General features: G+C 29.5%; 1 protein-coding gene across 1 annotated transcript in view; it reads right to left on the bottom strand.

The window, feature by feature from the left end:
- The window catches only part of LOC107440775 (GAS2-like protein pickled eggs), an 84,444-nt gene extending 65,014 nt beyond the window's left edge, over window positions 1-19,430 (bottom strand). Inside the window, exon 1 of the mRNA XM_016053806.4 lies at window positions 18,666-19,430. Coding sequence (XP_015909292.1) covers window positions 18,666-19,367 — 702 coding nt within the window. The 5' untranslated portion in view covers window positions 19,368-19,430. The remainder of the gene's footprint in view (window positions 1-18,665) is intronic.
- Window positions 19,431-20,933: the final 1,503 nt, after the last annotated feature.

The raw sequence follows: 20,933 nt of genomic DNA, 5'->3' as shown, positions 1-20,933 counted from the left end.
CAGTAAAATTTGTGTGCTTTCTCTCAAACTTGGACTTTTATGCTCCAGGCAGATGACGTAAGCCGAGTGCAGCGCCACTAATTTGCATATTGCAATTTTACTCAGCTACTCTTAGTGGACAACATATGCAAATTTTGCACGGTTTGGCTTACTTTTGAAAGAGTTATCGCTATTTTTGTGATTTTTCCTTAATTTATGATAACCAGTGTATATTGGAAACGAACAGTATTCTTCTACTGCACGCAGAGGTAAGAGAAATCGAGAATTATGGCCTGCGAAAGAAAGCCAGAAGGCCTCTTTATTCACCAGACATAAATTTAACGAGATAGTCAATTTAATTCAACATGCAAAAAATAGTTCAGACTAAACTTCATAACACTCGGGCTCCATAAACAAAAATTTTATGCAAGGAATGGGACAAAATGCAATGAGAAGATGAAAAAGTTTTGTGGCACTTTCATAGACGTCGGCATTAAAGCTGAAGATGGTCACTTTTTATTTTGTCCAACTGAAGAACTCATCTCGCCAGTTGTCAAGAGCACAATCAGTGACTATAATCACGAGTTTGAAGAATTTCAAATTGAAATGTGGGGTAAATATTTACTCGGGTTAGGGAGAGAGGCATCAAGTGCCTCTCGCTTATTTAAATATGCGTTTCATTGTTTCCAGATCAACAGACTGTCCTAAACTTTGTGGCGGGAGGATTTCTCTGATTAGACAGACAGTAATAATGTTTTCATATTTATTATTCGAATAAGTACTAAAATCAGTGTATTTTATGGGGCCAAGTTACATCTTTTTAACTTGTAGTAAAAGGATTAAGTAGTATCCCCATTTAAAATGTTTAGAAGAAAAGGTGATTATTCGGGGTGCGTAGCCAAATTATTCAACAAAAAATAAGCACCTTTTCAAGACTTTTCAAGCATTTAAAAAATATTTTTAAGCACTTTAAAAAATATAATAGGTAGGCAGGGTTGGAAAGTTTTTGACAATTGACGGTTTTATCGGGTTTTAACCGTTATGACAAAAAAAAACTTCTGGCAATGTTTTTGACAATTGTCAAAAATCATGAAATTTTGAATTATGTAAAACGAATGACGTTTTCATACGCTACAGACTGACAATACGCCGAATTAGATTGGGGTTGAATCAATTGTGAAAACGTTGAATAGAACAATATGAACTGCGTCTTTTTGCAAAATTCGTAGCAAAAATTAACAGGGTGAAAAAAAAATATCATTTTGGAAAAAAGAAAATTAAGCCCATTTCTAAAAACACCCAATGGAAAAAAAACATCTTAAAGGGCTTTTCAAAAACACGAAAATCGAAAATAAGCATCTTTAAACATTTTTTAAAAACTCTCCGTACCCTGTTATTATAACAATTTTTTATTCATTTAGAAAATAAAATTTTTCTGCTTTAAAAAAAGCGAATAAACAACCGCTCACCTCTTTAAAAGGATATCCTCATTTAAAGCGTAATGGCTAAAACACACTTTTTAGAGACCGTTATGATGCTAAAAACCCCACCATTTTAGATACGGTCTAACAAGTCGGGAAAAATTAGACATCCACTTCAATATTTGTTAAATCCCAAACAAAGAGACGGGATTAAATGAATTAGTTTTGGCTAAATAGCTCCATGGATAGCCTTAATTGTTCGAAATCCTTACTGACCTGCAGATTTGCATCGTCTCTCAAATAGTTCAGCACTAAAACTTTTTTTTAAACTTCACAACGAATGGGTGTCTGAAAGGTTATCACTGGCGCGGAACATGGCGAGATAAATAATGGACATTTTTAGCATATGCGATATTCTATTAAAAAGAAGTTTCTTCCGGATATTTGCTAGTCAAATATTTCTTCATGCTGATAAGCACCTGAAACATTACATTTTTTCAAACTATTGGTTTAGAGAGAAAAAATTAACTACATGGAGAAAAAAATTACGGTAAAAATTGCCAGAATATGTACCGTGTAAAATGTACCGTGTATATGTACCGTATAAAATGTACCGTGTTTCTGGCTCTATGGAAACACCAAAATAGCTCGGTAATTTTTAGCGAATATGGTTTTTGAAATATGTGATAAAATTTGGTAGTACTGGCAGCCTGAGTACAGTTCATTTTTAACGGGACATATTAAGGAACAAAAAATCTGATACACCGTAATTTTTACAGTAATTAAAATCACCGAAACATTCTAATTAAAAAAATATTACTGTAAAAATTACGGTATAATATTTTACGGTAAAAATGGATTTTACGGCCTAAAGCACGGGTACTTCATACCGTAATTTTTTACAGTGTGGTAAAATTTGGTAAGTTTATCATGATATGTTAGAACGTGGCATTTAAAACATTTATTCAGTTTTCACTTTTCGGTTTTGTATTTCTGGAATTATAATTTTGAAAACCAGAATTTCCGGCGAACAGTTACCATGTGAGAGGAAAAATTATCAAATGAATGGTTTACATACCGTATATTTTGGTTTTATAAACAAAAACTGTTATTTTTCTCCTTCATTTAAAAAAAAATAAATAAATAAAATAAAAAGCAGAAACTCCATTACTAGCCGCAAATAAATCAGAATTTTCTTCTCCGTGTTCGGTGTATAAAAATGATTTAATTTTGAAATTTTTTTTCCATTGCCCACTTAGAGAATGATCTTTGGTCATACAGGCATCTGAAGGGTAGATTTGTTGACCACTCTTTCAGTGGCACCATATTAGGTAGACCAACGTTGCTCCCATAGTAAGGACAGATACTATAGAGAAGGAAAGAACATCCATATGCCATGCCCGGGATTCAAACTTAGAATATTTGTAATGCGAGGCCAGTTCCCTGACCACTACTCAAGCCAGTTGGCCTATTTTAATTATTATAGAATTCATTATATTAACTATTATTAAATTATTTTTATCAATTAAGTTCTACGTAATGAAAATTGATAATTCAAACTTTTTTTGCTACAGATAATGTTTAAAAGTTTATCAGTTTGACATTTTTAGTTCAGGAGAAAATCTAAAAAAAAAAACTGTTCATTTGTTAGTAACATATTTTCATCTTGAAAAGCACCAGTAAACTTTCGTGAAATAAATTACATGTTATTTAACAATTGGTTTTGGAAAATACTTTTAAGTAAAGAATTGACTAGTTACAATAATAAAATCAACAAGTTACAACAATCAAAAAATATCTTCTTTTTTTTTATCAAAAAAGAGATTTATTGAAAAAAATTATTAAAATGGGAAAAAATTAATGGTTTTTATAATATTTCGTAACACAAAAGTTTATCTAACAATAAATTAACTGTAATGTTCATGTATGAAAGTAAAAAAAAAAATCGAACATATTGTTGGGATTTAGTTTGAATATTCTTTTCATTTCACAATACTGATAAATGGACTTCAAATAAATGAGATTTTACAGCATTAGGAATTTCATAATTCTGTTAACAAATTTCATATTAAACATATTTAGCAGCTAGCCTAACACAAAAATGATTTAACAATTCAGCCTCCTGTGCATTTCTATCTATAAACAGATAATTTAAAAATACTTTTAAAAGAATAATGATAACAAAAGAAAAGTCATGAAATAAGGATAACAAGAGCACATAAGGTAATGTAACCTTCGATCTCTCAAGAGAAAAGAATTCATTGTTTTCAGTTATCAATAAGGGACCGAATTTTGAGGTCATTGATTTTAATATAGTACTGAAACAAGATCAATAAAATCGAACACTAATGACCCTTCCAAATTCGAAATAGGGCGGAAAATTTACTTTCGGTAGTTAAACGTGGAGTCAGCATTGGATGACTCTATTTTATATTCATTTGGATTTAATTCATTGCTAGATAAGTGTATGCAAATTTATTTGATCTAATTTCATAAATTAAATATGTAGATTAAAATTATTCTTCCTATTGTTTCACGAAAGCAAGTGGTTTTTCTTTATTTTTAAATTAATGTGGTTTATGCGGAAATTATTTAACTGTAATAATGATCTATTTATTATATATTTTGTAGAGAATATCTCGTTCTTAATATAAATATCGATATTCAGAATGCTTTGAATAACTATCAAAACTATCAGGATACAGTAAAATTTACCGCGTTTTTAGCTCTGTGGGAACACCAAAAATCTCGGTAGTTTTTGCCAAATCAACAATAAAATATGGTTTTATAAAATGTGATAAAATTTGGTAAATTGTGGTTATCATATTTTAGAGTATGGCATTCAAACCATTTATTCGGCTTAATTTACTTTTTTAGTTTTGTATTTTTCACAAAACGTTTGGAAATAAGAACTATAATTTAGAAAACCAGACTAACTCGGCAAATTATTACCATATGAATAGAAAAATTATCAAATAAATGGATTAAATACAGTATATTTTGGCTTTGCTAACCAGAATTATGGGAGTATGTTTAAACAGAAATGTCATTAGCTAAGGCCCGGATTTTGATGACATTTGCATTTTTTTGCATTTTTGGACATTTTTTGTCTTTTAGAGCATTTTTTTAGATTTATAGGGCATTTTTCCTTAAATTTTTGGGCGTATTTTGCATTTTAATGCATTTTTTAAAGTTTTTTGCTAATTTTTCCAATTTTTATTATTTTTTATCAATTTTCATTATTACACTGGCTTCCAAACAATGAAGAAAATCTACAAGATAAGAATCTATAACAGGTGAAGCAAAATCTTTTCAAATTGAAGAAGAATTGTCAGTAAGTGAGACCGTCTTTTCCAAGTACACGCCTATAACATCAGTAGACGTTGAAAGAAGCTTCTGCAGGAATGAAAATTTACTTTCAGACAAGAGACGCTCGTTTACATTTCAAATTATCGAAAAACATTTAATAATCCAATAAAATTCTGATATTTAGTAATATTATGAGATGGAAGTTGTTATATCCATTAAAGTTTCTATACAAAATAAAAATATTTTGGTGTCAATATATTTTCCTTTTTTTGTTATTTTAGGATATAAAACATATTTTTCTAACTTTAATGAGCGTAGAACAAGTATTGCATTGTTTTATGTTTTTTAAATGACTAATAATAATTTTAAAGAGCAAAACATTTTTTTAATTCAATATTTTTACTTTATTTAAGGCATTTTTTGTGCAATTTTTGCATTTTTAAGGGCATTTTTTACCCTTTTTAAGGGCATTTTATGCACTTTTTAAGGGCATTAGTTGAGAATTTTTAGGTCATCAAAATCCGGGCTCTAGTCATTACCATACAGTTCGGTAAATTTACCGGAATTTTTTTCTCTGTGTGGGATGCTTGAAACTCACGAACTTTTATCATCAATTATAAAATATGGAAATTAATCATTATTCAAATAGCTAAAAATATGTGTTTTTATCTCAATTAGAACATAATGGTTTTGTTTCTAACAAGTCAGTTCTACAGACAAATAGACGTCATGAAAACATATGACCTGATTGTTTTGCCAATAATAGGATTCACACTAGTGCTGGGCGTTAACAGAATTTTAATAACACGATATATCGTCAGAAAATATCGATATCTCTGTTGGGTGACAACTGACTGTTAAAGGAAATGGTTTCGCGCCAAACGCCTATGAATTTTTACGTTAACCATTTTTATTTGTGTTATCATTGTGGTATTATTGGAAATAAAACATTGTTTATTGGTTAAATACAGTCCACTGAATTAAATGAGCGTATGATCGCACACTTCTCTTGGTAAACGAGTGCGCAATTTACTAACTATAATTGCCATGGAAATAAAACATTGTTTATTGGTTAAATACAGTCCACTGAATTAAATGAGCGTATGATCGCACACTTCTCTTGGTAAACGAGTGCGCAATTTACTAACTATAATTGCCATGGAAATAAAACATTGTTTATTGGTTAAATACAGTCCACTGAATTAAATGAGCGTATGATCGCACACTTCTCTTGGTAAACGAGTGCGCAATTTACTAACTATAATTGCCATGGAAATAAAACATTGTTTATTGGTTAAATACAGTCCACTGAATTAAATGAGCGTATGATCGCACACTTCTCTTGGTAAACGAGTGCGCAATTTACTAACTATAATTGCCATGGAAATAAAACATTGTTTATTGGTTAAATACAGTCCACTGAATTAAATGAGCGTATGATCGCACACTTCTCTTGGTAAACGAGTGCGCAATTTACTAACTATAATTGCCATGGAAATAAAACATTGTTTATTGGTTAAATACAGTCCACTGAATTAAATGAGCGTATGATCGCACACTTCTCTTGGTAAACGAGTGCGCAATTTACTAACTATAATTGCCATGGAAATAAAACATTGTTTATTGGTTAAATACAGTCCACTGAATTAAATGAGCGTATGATCGCACACTTCTCTTGGTAAACGAGTGCGCAATTTACTAACTATAATTGCCATGGAAATAAAACATTGTTTATTGGTTAAATACAGTCCACTGAATTAAATGAGCGTATGATCGCACACTTCTCTTGGTAAACGAGTGCGCAATTTACTAACTATAATTGCCATGGAAATAAAACATTGTTTATTGGTTAAATACAGTCCACTGAATTAAATGAGCGTATGATCGCACACTTCTCTTGGTAAACGAGTGCGCAATTTACTAACTATAATTGCCATGGAAATAAAACATTGTTTATTGGTTAAATACAGTCCACTGAATTAAATGAGCGTATGATCGCACACTTCTCTTGGTAAACGAGTGCGCAATTTACTAACTATAATTGCCATGGAAATAAAACATTGTTTATTGGTTAAATACAGTCCACTGAATTAAATGAGCGTATGATCGCACACTTCTCTTGGTAAACGAGTGCGCAATTTACTAACTATAATTGCCATGGAAATAAAACATTGTTTATTGGTTAAATACAGTCCACTGAATTAAATGAGCGTATGATCGCACACTTCTCTTGGTAAACGAGTGCGCAATTTACTAACTATAATTGCCATGGAAATAAAACATTGTTTATTGGTTAAATACAGTCCACTGAATTAAATGAGCGTATGATCGCACACTTCTCTTGGTAAACGAGTGCGCAATTTACTAACTATAATTGCCATGGAAATAAAACATTGTTTATTGGTTAAATACAGTCCACTGAATTAAATGAGCGCATAATCGCTCAATTCTTTAGGTAAAATGTGCGCAATTTACTAACTATGATTGTCATGGAAATAAAACAATCTTTATTGTTAAAATACAGTACACTATATAATTTTCACAAAAAAACTAGCACTAAGCTATCCCTAGACCGAACAATTTCCAAAAATTGATTCGGCATTCGTAATGTAGTAAGCTTGACAAGCATGAAAATGTTATCAAAACAACATGAAAGCGAGAAAGTTCATAATTTAGAAAGAAAAAAAAATTTTAACTATCAAAACTACTGAAAGATAAGAATTCTACGCACCAGTGAACTATAAATTATTAAATGTCTCATAACGCGAAATGGAAAGTTTATTTTCAATGCAAATAAACTTTCCGGTCGATCAAATTTAATAACGCAATTACAACAGTTAAAAATCCAATAACGCAGCAGAAAAAAACAACACAACTCTATTTAATCTCCATGACTTATCTCAGAATTCCAAATTTGAATTTAATTAATGCTCAGGAGGGCTCTTCACGTTTGAACGAATAAACTAGTGGGAACGAATACGAAATCGATAATCGCAGCATTTATTCGAAATTGCTAAGATGGTCAACAAACCAGTGGGAAGATGTTGAAAACAAATCATAAATTCCCCTGTACCGGTAACTTCTTTCCTGTCCAATTTCGTTACTATGCCAATCAAAATCGAAGACAATGTCTTTTTTTGTTCGTCAACCGTGTCTGATAGTTATTCATTTGTGTGGAATGTTCTTTTGGGAAACGACCTTGGGGAAAGGACGAAAGTTACCAGGCCAAAGCCGGGTGTTATTCCCCCAATTTTCTCTCATCAGAATGGAAGGATTGGGTATTGAGTAAGCCAAAAACGGATATGAAAATTAAAGAACACTATCGTCCGCGTCGATCTCCCTCCAAGTCGTCGCCAGATGAATGTGGCACGCGAGAATCTTTTGGAATATCGTAAAAAAGATCTTTGGAATTCTTCTCACGGAGGAAAGGGATATTCTTCGATCGACGACGTTTCGGTGAAATGTTCTAGATACACATGCGCAGATAGGGATGAGGGTGGTGGTGAAAATAAGGGGCCTTGACTTTAAATATACGTGTTTGAGGGCAACAAAACTCATAAAGAATTCTTTTCTTTTCCTTCGAATTTCTTAGAAAGAAATTAAATGGATTGGAGGTTGATCTTGGCGTTTATCAAGTCTTAGCAATTTTGGACTCCTCATCTATTTAAGATATCTAGGATATTATTATAAACCTTCCTCTAATTTTAAGTTTTCTAAAATTTATAAAGTAGTTTATGAGAAAACTAAATAAAAATGGTTATTTTCTTATGGACCGGAAAATATTAGATTTTTCTTTAACAGCCAGAAAACATTATAATTTTAAATTTTTTATCGTTTTCAATTTTGAGACAAAACTCAGTAGAATTCCACATACGGTATGTTCAATTCTACTGAGTTTTGTCTCAAAAATGGAATTTTTGTATGGTTCTGTAAAGGCATGTGACATACCTCTTGCTATTTATTCAAATTTAATATTAAAAAAAATTCCTTTCTTATTGTATTTCATAGATATTACATAAAAATTAGAAAACGATTTTTAAAATACCTCATTTACAAAACCGTTTGCTGAGTAAGTTTGATTTTCCCCCTCTAATAAACGCATTCTCCAATAAACAATTTTTTCGCATGAGTATATTTTTTAGGTTACAAAGTTTCACAATTTATAGTTTATAAATTCTAAAATTTTTAAACTAAATAGGGATAACCAAGACTAATTATTTTAACGTAAATAACGCTGTCATAGAAAACAGAGTTTTGAAATATTGAGGAAAAAATTAAGCTATTTAGTGAAGAAATATTACTCCCAGGTAAAAAGCAGTTAAATCACAGTTGACAGATTAATTGGCTATTCGGATATCCGGATCAACCTTTGTATACAACTAATAAACAACAATTCTGATAGGAAGTGATTCTGTTAATCGCCAATGGCAAGAGAATTACTCAGTTTTTCTCTCTTTCGATAAGATAACAAAACAACCGTACAAATTACATTCATGTATTTGCTTATTTGTTTTGCGAAACTCTAGAGAGTTAACTTCGTGTCGAAGACAATAAATTTAGCAAACAGGAAGCTTGTCGCGTTTAGGTGTACCTTTCATAATCTTCATGGACGATATGTCCCTTCTTGTTTTCATCTTTGACATAAGTACGAAGTCTTTAATTTGAATGGCTGATCAGAGAAGGAAAAAAACTACTCTTTACAGCCTTTTCGAAAAATATTAAAAAACGAAAGAACTACCCTTAACAGCCTTTTCGAAAAATATCAAAAATATTAATATACAAAATATTAACTAAATTATTATCTCTTACGATATTACTTACATATTTTCAAAAAGAACAATTTAGAACGTTGACTACAAAGAATTTAAGTTGCTATTCAGCAAAAAAATGTAACAATTATAATTAAAACGGTTAGTAAAGAGAATGTTTTCAATATAAGAAACCGATTCCAACGATTTCAAAGAATAAAACTGGCAACGCAAAATATAACAGAAGAGCATTTTCTTTTATAAAATAAAAACAGCAGCATATATGATAGGACGGAAAACTAATATATAAAAAAGCTCATAAGCTAAGCTCTAAAGCACCACGGAATTTTTTTTTAAAATTACATTTATAAGACGTTTTGTAACATAATCCAATTTTAGTTTCCGAAATATTCTAAAAAATAGTTCGTCTGCCACTTTTATCGTTTTAATGCGTCATGAGAGCAGTGGAACAGTGAATAAATATTGCATTTTTCATTCGGCAGACGATTTCGTTCCTTCCATCATGACAAGAGCATGAGCCGTTATGAATTTCCTAGCTTCCGTAAATTTAACGCTAAAAGAATATTTTTTCAGATAAAGCAACTTCATGAATTCTTAAATATTTTCCTAGAGTTGCCATTGCAGTAAATTAAGAAAATGCCAAAACCTAGTACAAAACATGAAAACTTCAGAATTTTCTTTCGAAAACTGCACGCGTTTTAATATTAAAATTTAAAAACAAAACACTGTCCTTCACAAGAAAGATAAAAAATGTATGTATTTATTTATGAATGTGCTTTCTGACATTATAATTGGTAAGTACATAAAACTAGTTCAATTTTAATATAATTAGCGAAAAATTTAATAAATATGCTTTTTAAAATTATGGTTTAAACACGAAGCTGCATTTCAGATGCAAGACACAATTATCATCGACATTAAAACTTATAAAAGTTTGATTTATAATAGTAAACAACCATGACCTTCCAATTGAATATAATCTTCAATATAAAACATAATTTAATGTTCAGCCACGGCTCTAAAATTATTCTTTTTCAAACATAAAGTTTATCTAAAAACTCATATTAAGTAGCTATTTATGTTTTTTTTCTCATATCAATATTTATATCAGTGTTATAAAGATATTTTACAACAAAAAAAAATTGTAAACAGTTTATTTTTCTTTGTCATTGATATTATTAATGTCATCATATTCAATGGATACTTTAAAAAGTTACGGTTGACAGTTAAAAAGAAAACTAGAAAAATACAATGCGTAATCTTTAATTTTATGTTTTTAATGACACAAAATGATAGTTGCCTCTTTTATTAGTAAGATCTATCAATTGTTCAATAGCAAATTTTATTGCAATATAAATCTACAATAATCATAAAAGGTCTAAAGAAAAATACATTTTTTCGACATTGTTTAAAACAAAATCTTTACAAATTTGCAGAAAGTTCTCTTTGTCTAATAGCCTATACATAGTGAAATAATAATAAATCTAAGTATTTATGCTTTAATCACAATAATGGCCATGTATGGGTATTATAAACGCATTTACAAATAACGTGCTTTTTTATAAAGAAAATTATCAACTGTATACAAATTAAGATAGCTATTCTATAATTAAAAGTGAGCTACTTTTGTTTACTACTACTGTGAGTTTTATTTTTAGCTTATTATCTTCTAATACAGATCTTTTTCTACATGGTACAAAATTCCAGATTAAATTACGGTAAAATGTGCAGGCACACAGGGTGCCATTACTTTTTACCGTCAAATCCAGTTTTAATGTAACATGTTACGGAATAAAAAATCTGATATACGGTAATTTTAACAGTAAAACCTATCGCAAAATCACTGAATCACTCTCATTAAAAAAGTTTTTGTGAGAATTATGGTATAATATTTTACGGTAAAAATGCCTTTTACGCACCATTTTTTACTGGAACATGTAGTGGATCAAAAAAAATCTGATATACCCTTATTTTTACGGTAATAATTACCGTAAAATCACTGAATCATTCTAATTAAACAAATATTAAACATTACGGTATAATATTTTCCGGTAAAACAGATTTCACGGATGATGAAACTAAAGTGCAGATACTTTATACCGTTATTTGATCCGTAATTTTTTACAGTGCACTTAATAAAATCTTAGAAACATTAAAAAAACTTGAAGAAGTTTTCTTTTTCTTTTTAAATAAAACTTTTTTTAGGGTATATAAACATCGTGAAAATTAATATGATGTTGATTTATTAAATGACAAATCATACTCTGTTAACTAATTAGAATAAAAACAAAAGTTTAAAATAATCGCTCTGATAATTGCGGTAGCTATAGGAGTCATGTATTCATTTAATAGTAAAATCACCAATTATAAACATCGGAAAAAATTGTTAATAAGGTACCATTGTATAAATATAAGAAATCAGTAAATTGTAAACAATAAACTATGTTTTGACAGAAACAGTTACGGTAGATATAAAGAATTTGTAAAACAAGGAAAAACACGAAAAAAAGATAATAAATCAGTAACACGAGTTTTGTTTTATCAAAACTGATATACGCTTTCTTTTTTTTTATTTAGTTTTTGCTTTTTTTCGACTTAATCTGGCGGATTGTGTGTCGTTTTTCACATGAATAATCAGGTAAATGGAGCCAAGCTGAATAATATTAACGTCGAAATATATGGCGTTGGATTTTTCGGCGATGAAAATGTCTTAACTCATGCAACAGCTAAAACAACAATTGGACGTGATACGACGTCGATAAAACTTCTGCGATGTGTTTAACAGGTGTTTTTTGACGTTTGTTTAAGAGATTGGTTCAGGCAATGAAAAAAATTTTTTTTTGAAAAACGTCAGTCAAACGCAATCTGTCAATAAAACGATATGTTCTACGAGCTGTATTTTACTAAAATAGTATATTGAATTTATTTATGGTAATTTGATACCTTTCTGTATACCGAAGTGACGTAGGTAAAATTTCGGCTTTATAAGGAATTGGTATTTCTAGCTTGTAATAAATACCAAATTGAAAAATATGTTCCATTTTTAAATAGCAGTAGGGATAACACTTTGCTGGAGACTATAAAAAATTTCGGATCAACCTAAGCAGGTTGCATCATCTATAAAAACCATTTTATCGTAAAATCCATTTTAACCGTAATATTACAACGTAATTTTTAATATTTGTTTAATCAAAGTAATTCAGTAATTTTATAGTAATTAGTAGTGTAAAAAATATGGTATCTAAGATTTTTTTGTTCCTTAATGTTCCAGTAAAATGTATTTTACGGTAAAATATACCGGTACCTGAGTGCAGGTACTTTTTACAGTAATTTGATCCGGTATATTTTCAGGAGTCAACGGACCCTTCACAAAATATCTTTGCATAAAAACGGGCCCTTCACAAAATATTTTAACTTAAAAACGGACTCTTCACAATAATTTATCCTTTAATCGGACACTTCACAAATTTGTTTATCTTCATTATTGTTTTGCTAATCAATAAACCCGTCCCAGGAAGGGGGGGGGGAGGAAGACATATGTAAACGAACTAAATTTTGTCTTCGGCAGACGCTTCTTCCTTTATTTGTCCGAAAATAATATTCTGTGTTCAGCAGTAAAGGCTAAATACCAAATATTTGTATGTTGCATCGCTAATTTAGTAGCTGCAATTGCTGTTTATTTTTTAAAATTTAATTTTTTTAATTATAATTTTACAGTGTTGAGCATAATCTTGCATATCTTTACAATTTAAAAACTCCTTGAAAAGGTTTTTTTTGCAATAACGGACCTTATTTGCACAAATTCACAAAAGTGGAGCCTGGTTGAAAGAAAGTGACTTAACGTTTATTTTATATTCACCAATTACGAGTAATTTTTTCACAATTTTACCAAAACGGACCTTTCACAAAATGTCCGGACAGACCCCTGATTTTACAGCGTAAAGGGGTGCAATCTTTTTCGGAAGGGGGACGACACAGAAGAGCACAATTTTGGAATCGGGAACCGCAATGAATTCACTTTTTATACCCACTTCTTGAATTGAAAATTATTATCCAAAACATATACATAACTATTTGAAATTCTAAAAAAAAAATACATTTGAAATTTTTCATACTTATAGCCTTCTTTCACAACATGATTCATGACACGATTTAAACTTTTATGACTTTCACCACAAAGTTCATTAAATTTTTCAGCTCATGGTTTGCATGAATGATAAGTCTATAAGTTCAAATATTTTTAAGATAAATATGGACATCTACATTAGCTTCAGTTAAAATGTATTTTACTCCAAAAGTAATTATACGAATACAATTCAGAATCAGCCACTTATGAAATTTATATATTTCGTGAGGATATGTATTAATATAAGTAATTAAGTGTTTAATAAGACATTCTTTAACATTAATTACTTTATAATTCATATATAAGAGAATGAATTCCGGCTAAAAAGTTCACTGTAAAAACTTTTGGTGTAAAAAAAACCGGATCAAATTACGGTATAAAGTACTGGCACCTTGAATTCATTATCCGTAAATTCCATTTTCCCGCAAAATATTGTTCCGTCATTTTTACGGATATATTTATGTAATTAGAGTGCTTTGGAGATTTTATGGAAATTATTACAATGAAAATTACGGTATATCAGTTTTTTTAAAAATAAACTGGCACTCAGGTACTAAAATCAGGGTATTTGATCCAAAATATTTTACAGTGTTGGACAAAACATCATCTTTCGAGTTATCTAAATAGAACAATGGTACTAAAGTACTAAACGTATCATGGTATGTAGAATGCTAAACTTTAAAGAAAAATTGGCGGGGACTTGGTAACCAACTTATTACGTACACTATAAAAAGTTTTCTTGTATAGTTGCTAACCCAACACGTATACTGTAAAAAGTTTTCTTATATAGTTGTCACCATTTTTGGTGGTGAGGTAAGCAAAATACATTTTTGAGTACAGAACTGCAGTTATACGAAATTATACGAAATAGACAAAATAAGTTTTTTAAAAAGAATTCATGCGAAATATATAAATAAAAATGTGCTTGTTTTTTAAAAGAAACGTTTTAGCAATGAAGTCTTTAAATTGATTCTAATGCGAATAAAAAATATGTATTACCAGCAAACAAACAAAAAAATGAATAAATAACTAAAAACTTTAACAATGAATTTAAAAACAATTTGACACCATGCATTGAGAAAAAATTTAATTTACCTCAACACAAAAAATGGTGGCAACTATACGTCAAAATTTTTTAATTTCTAACAAGCACTGCAAATTATAAATTTGACTAGCATTCAAAGTGAGATTCGGAGCTGTAAAAAAGGAAAAATAAAACTTATGACAGGGAGAACGATTAAACTTCCCTCGAGAGGGAAAAACGAACAAGAACTGTTTTTCTTACTTTTTCAGATGGGTAGAGAAGGTTTGTGCTCGAATGGAAATGTTGTGTTAATGATGTTTACTTTTGTACTTATGTATTCATCTTTGTTTTATTAAATTTGTTGTGTTACTAAAAAGGTATGATCCGTTTTAATAATAAACACATCAAAATCCTTATTCATTATAAAAAACCTAATTGAGAAAAATCGATAAGTTATATGTATTAGTCATTATCTGGTAAATTGTACGTTCCTTGACACTTAAATAACCACTTTTAAGCTCTAGAAAGTATGGTCTCAATAAAGCAGCAGATCCCAAATGGTGTTCCGCGAAAAGGTCACAAGGGTTCCGTAAGTTAGATTATTTTTTTAACCAACTACGATTTTCTAAAACCTGGAATAGGTTTGTATCCAACCAATAATACATTATTTATTTAATATTAAGGTTATTTTTATGAAATTACTCATGTAAAAAAGCAATATATTTGAAATAAATCACAATTTATAACTTTTCTTTGAAAATTATTATTCACCTTATTTTATTCAATTTCAACTTAAAAACTACTAGACTTGACTTAAACTATAAAAACGTAGCCTCTGCAGACTTGCGAATTCAACTGCCTAACATAAAACGTATTTTTAAGACTTATGAAGCAATGAAAAAACAATAAAAATGAATAAATTCACATTAAATCTTTCTAATTAAAAATAAATTTCAACTGGCTTTCTCTTTAAAAAGAAAGTAAAAAATAAATTTCTTGATCTATAGGTAACACATATTTTTCCAAAATGGTACACAAAATCGTCATAGATGAATATTGGGATTACTTAAGCCTTAAATTTTCTAAATGTAATTAATTTTATTATATTAGATTATTTTTAATTAATTTTAATTAAATTAATTTTTAATTTAATTTAAAAAAGAACAGATTAGAAATTCCTACATTAGATCCCAAGATTAATGAATAAAAATAACTGTTAATAAATAATAATTAACGAAAATCAGATTTCGAAACATCAGGTCATGGTTGACTTTCATGCATCATTTCAGACAATTCTTTTAATTAATTATTTGAACTTTTTATGTTGTTTTCAATTTTTTATATTAGAACTTTTTACGTTACTTTTACAGTTCGTCTACCGTTCTTTAGTTTAATTTTAACGACGCACAAGTATCACACTTATTAATACGTTCATGATTTCATTTTTTTTATTTCGAACAAGACAAAAATTTTAAAAAAAGTATCCCCTAAAACCTACTATTCTTGAAAATAAAGTACTTTTTAAGTACTAAACAAAAAAGCACTTATTTTTTTACACATAAAATATGTGTAAAATGTAAAACTCGTATAGTATATTTAAAGAAAAAAAGTAAAATGTGAAGTTAATTAAATGCCACATGTTTTCTGTGATATGGTTAGAAGATGCAGATGTGACGCCTAACTAACGCATGATCTAAATCCGGCAGACAGACTGTCTACTGCTACGCCTACGAGTCCGGTAGACAAAGAATCATTAATGCGTCTGCAGGACAGGGGTTTTAATATGACGCATTAATAGTCACCGAATCGATTTCGGTTTCAAAAGGTATGAAAGGGTAACTATATGTAAAAATAGCAGTTGTTTCCAATGGACTGGAATTACATGGTAATTTCATTCATAAAATGAGTCATCTCATATTTATAGAAATATCTGGAAAACTTAATGAAATACAGTGTTGATAATAAAATATTGAAAGGTATTATTAGAGTAAAAATTAATTTTATTAACTACAATTTAATAAATTACTATAAAATTCATTATCATGAAGTTAAATGCATAAAATACTCATAGGAAGCACAGTTTTGTCTTTGAACAGTTTAAAATTTAAAATGAGTCTAAAAATCTTTTAAAACGTTTAGAAGTTGCAAGTTTAAGAAAAAAAATTTTTTTTTCATGAAATCGAAATGAAAGTTCTACCATTAAAACAACCTTTAAGATTCTAAAGCGTTTATAATTTGTAAACCACAGAAATAAAATTATTTAGAATCTAAAATAATTCTATATCTTAATTTATTGAATTGAAACTGAGAAGCATAAAGAGATTTTTATAACAAACGATTTAACTGGCTTTTCTGAAATCGTTTTTTTTTTTTTATTATCAGTTTTCAATATACGTTTCTCATTGGTAAAGAAAAGGAGAGAGTGAAATCAGCCTTCGTAAGTCTGGAACGAAATATTGTCTTTTTAAATTTGTCGCAAACGATTTTATAAAAATGCATTTTCGTAATCGCTTCCTATTTAAAATTAATTATTTATAACTAAATAAGATATAGCTTAAAAAAAAGAATAAGACATAGAGGAGGTACAAGCTATTTATAAAATATATTAGAATGACTAAATATCATAAAAGAATGCATTAATTTCAAAATATCTTCTAGACATTATAGTCAATTACATTCGATATAAACTGTTCAATAAAGCATAAATTTAATATTGATTTATTATCACTTGTGAATGAATTAAAATAATTTGCAAATTGCTTTAACAAGAAAAAGTAACAAAAACGAAATATTTCGACTTGTTTACATTTTGTAAATAATAGTATACTTTACTATTTAGAAACTAAAGTTTTCCCTCTTAACTTAATGAATTAAAATATTATTTGAGTAAACAATTAAAATTCACATAATATTTTTTAAAAAAAATTGGATCATCTTTTTAGTGCCAGTTTTAAATTTTTAGTTTCTTATTAGGCGAAAGGGGAAGTAAAAAACCAACCTATCTTATAAAATTAAAGGCATGTATTTTATAGGCTAGAAAAAAGTATCTTTTATTTTAATGCAAATGATTTTATAAAATCACATTTTCGGAATCGTTTTTCATCAATTCTTAATTTTTTTTCAATATATAAATATAGAATATCAAGTATTGTTTTTTTTTATTTCGAATTGTAATTTAATTTAAGTTCTATTCTCACATAAAATAAGAACATAAAATTTACCTATGTAATTCATTACTCATAAAGAAGTAAATAGTATTAATATTACAGGTGCAGGCTTAACAAAAATAACAAAGCGAAATGAGAAACTAACTTAAGTAGTGTCATATTTTAAATTAAGTAGACGTGTAAAACACCTAGATGGCGGCTTAATTTTTTTTTTAATATTTTCCCTTTGTTATATCCATATTTTTTTTTTAAATAAAAAATTATTTAATATTTTTAAATAATAAGAATTAAATTTTTTTAATTAATTAAAATTACCTAAATTTTTTTTAAAAAAAATAAATAAAAAATCCTCTAGAAACTATATGCTTTTTTTAAATTTGTATAAACTTGAGAAATATAAGTAATCGTCAGCTTGTTGAACACTTAATGATAATTAAAACAAAATTTACTTCCATTATATTGTAGAAATATTAAAACACAATTTTTATTAATACGATATTGGAGATTTTCCTGAACAACCCTTTCAAATTCTAGGTCACTGTTTGACCCTGCCCTTGAAAATGTACGCTACCCAGGTAATATTTTGATAGTCGTATCTAATAGGTGTTTCTGATGAGAAACATTTTACATATATCAATAGTTAAAAGAAACTACATTCATAAACATATAAAATAATATAATCGCGTGAAAATAAATATTTTTTGAGCAAACTTTAAGCGAATGATCAGTGTAAATGTCCTTACACTGCCGAGATAGAGCATGCGCCGGAAAGACTACCTTTCAGGGGCGACTAAGAGAGGAGGGTGGGAAAATTGCCAGGGCTTCCTTTTAAAAGGTGCTTTCAGTGAAGTAAGAGAGAAGAAAACTTACCCGTTCGTGTAGTGATCTGAGATCGTTGGTGACAATTTGTTGCTGGGGCAGCTGAGGTTGCCGGGGCGTCGCTAAGGGCTCCGATTCAGAATCATCGTCCGCTTCGTGTCCACCTTCGTCCGAATCTCCCCGAAGGGACAGGGACGACGGTGGGGTTCGGGACTCTCCATTGGTATCATCACGGTGGGCTGCGATTTCAGCATCAATTTCTCGCTCCATCTGAACAAGAAGGGGAGCGGGCATCCCGTATTTGGTGCCCCGGCGGGCCACTTCTAAAATACACAAAACAACGTTCTTTTCGTTTTTTCTCATCACTAAATCGTCAGTTTCGAAGAGGAGGCACTCTTTGATCTTGAGTGCGCCCCTGCACCAGGCGATAAAATTATGCACATTGTCTCTGGCGTGAAAAGTGCCCGGTTGCACCTCACTCCGGAACACCACTTCCCGGCACTTTTCGTCCAGAATCCGGCCACGACGTTTCGCAACGGCTATCACACGGTTGGCGTGCCGGCATAGCACCACTCCAGTTTCTAATTGTTCCATAAAATCGTCCGCGGTGACCGGTAAGTCGTAAAGGGCTTGTAGCCATTCCGCCAAATCTTCTTTCATCGCGTAGAGATACTCCTCGTGACTCCGGAAGGGGCGGAAGGGCCTAGGCCTCGTCCGCCCCGCGGTTGTATCTTCCTCGTCGAACACGGCCATTCGAATGAGAGTTGGAACGGCATGCGGATCAATCCTTCTCGCGATGCGCCGCCGCACGTGACCACTGCACCAAGGCGACGGGGGCGACCTCTTACGAGATGAATAGTAGAATCATACCGCTATCGAATCTTTATGATGTTTGTCAAGGTGATTAACTGTTTCGGATGCCGGATAAAAATTGCTTATTTACGGTTAACTTCCCGTCATTGCAGAATGTGATTAAAATGAATCTTAAATGGTTCGGTATCATTTATAAGCGTAACAGGAAATTTTTATGTTCTGTGAATGAATTAATTTGCCTATTAACGTAATACAAATCATCCATGCTTTTTCTTTTCAGAGGATGGAACTAACTCTTTTAAAGCAATGTAATATCATGGATGGGGAATATGCGAAACATTTAACCCTTTGACGAAGAATTTTCATTAAACATATTTTTAATATTTTTTTTCTCATTATTTTGTATTAATGGAGGTCAAAATAAGTGAAAATATTATGTTTAGCATTTTAATAATTTTTGGTTATAAAATACAGCATACCTTTGTCTCTTTTTGCTTAAGAAGTAAAATTTTCCAAACCATTTTTTTTCTTTCAAATTTGTAGTTATTTAAATCTAAAAGAGTAATAACAGTAATTCATTATTGAAATTTCTTTAATTGACAATATTAATGATTGATAAATTTTTGAATATGAATGGAAAAAAATTTTTTTTTCAAGCTATTTCTTTTTGGTTTCATATTTTAGAACAAATAAAATTTTCCAAACATGGTTCACTTCCAAACCATTTTTTTTCTTCAACTTTGTAGTTATTTAAATCTCAAAGAGTAGTAACAGTAATTCATTATTGAAATTTCTTTAATTTACAAAATTAATTATTGATAAATTTTTGAATATGAATGAAAAAAAAAGTTTTTTTTCAAGCTATTTCTTTTCGATTTTATATTTTAGAACGAATAAAATTTTCCAAACATGGTTCACTTCCAAACCAATTTTTTTTTCAAATTTGTAGTTATTTAAATCTAAAAGAGTAATAACAGTAATTCATTATTGAAATTTCTTTAATTTACAATATTAGTTATTGATAAATTTTTGAACATGAATGAAAAAAAAATTTCTTTCAAGCTATTTCTTTTTGATTTTATATTTTAGAACAAATAACATTTTCCAAACATGGTTCACTTCCAAACCATTTTTTTTCTTCAAATTTGTAGATATTTAAATTTAAAAGAGTAATGACAGTAATTCATTATTGAAATTATTTTAATTTACAAAATTAATTATTGATAAAGTTTTGAACATGAATGAAAAAAAAGTTTCTTTCAAGTTATTTCTTCTTGATTTTATATTTTAGAACAAATAAAATTTTCCAAACATGGTTCACTTCCAAACCATTTTTTTTTTCAAATTTGTAGATATTTAAATTTAAAAGAGTAATGACAGTAATTCATTATTGAAATTTTTTTAATTTACAAAATTATTTATTGATAAATTTTCGAACATGAATGAAGAAAAAATTTTTTCAAGCTATTTCTTTTTGATTTTATATCTTAAAACAAATAAAATTTC

Source organism: Parasteatoda tepidariorum, chromosome 3, assembly GCF_043381705.1.
Source record: "Parasteatoda tepidariorum isolate YZ-2023 chromosome 3, CAS_Ptep_4.0, whole genome shotgun sequence".
Taxonomy (NCBI): Eukaryota; Metazoa; Arthropoda; class Arachnida; order Araneae; family Theridiidae; genus Parasteatoda; species Parasteatoda tepidariorum.
The sequence above is the reverse complement of the archived record's forward strand: the minus strand, read 5'-3'. Positions and strand labels throughout refer to the sequence as shown.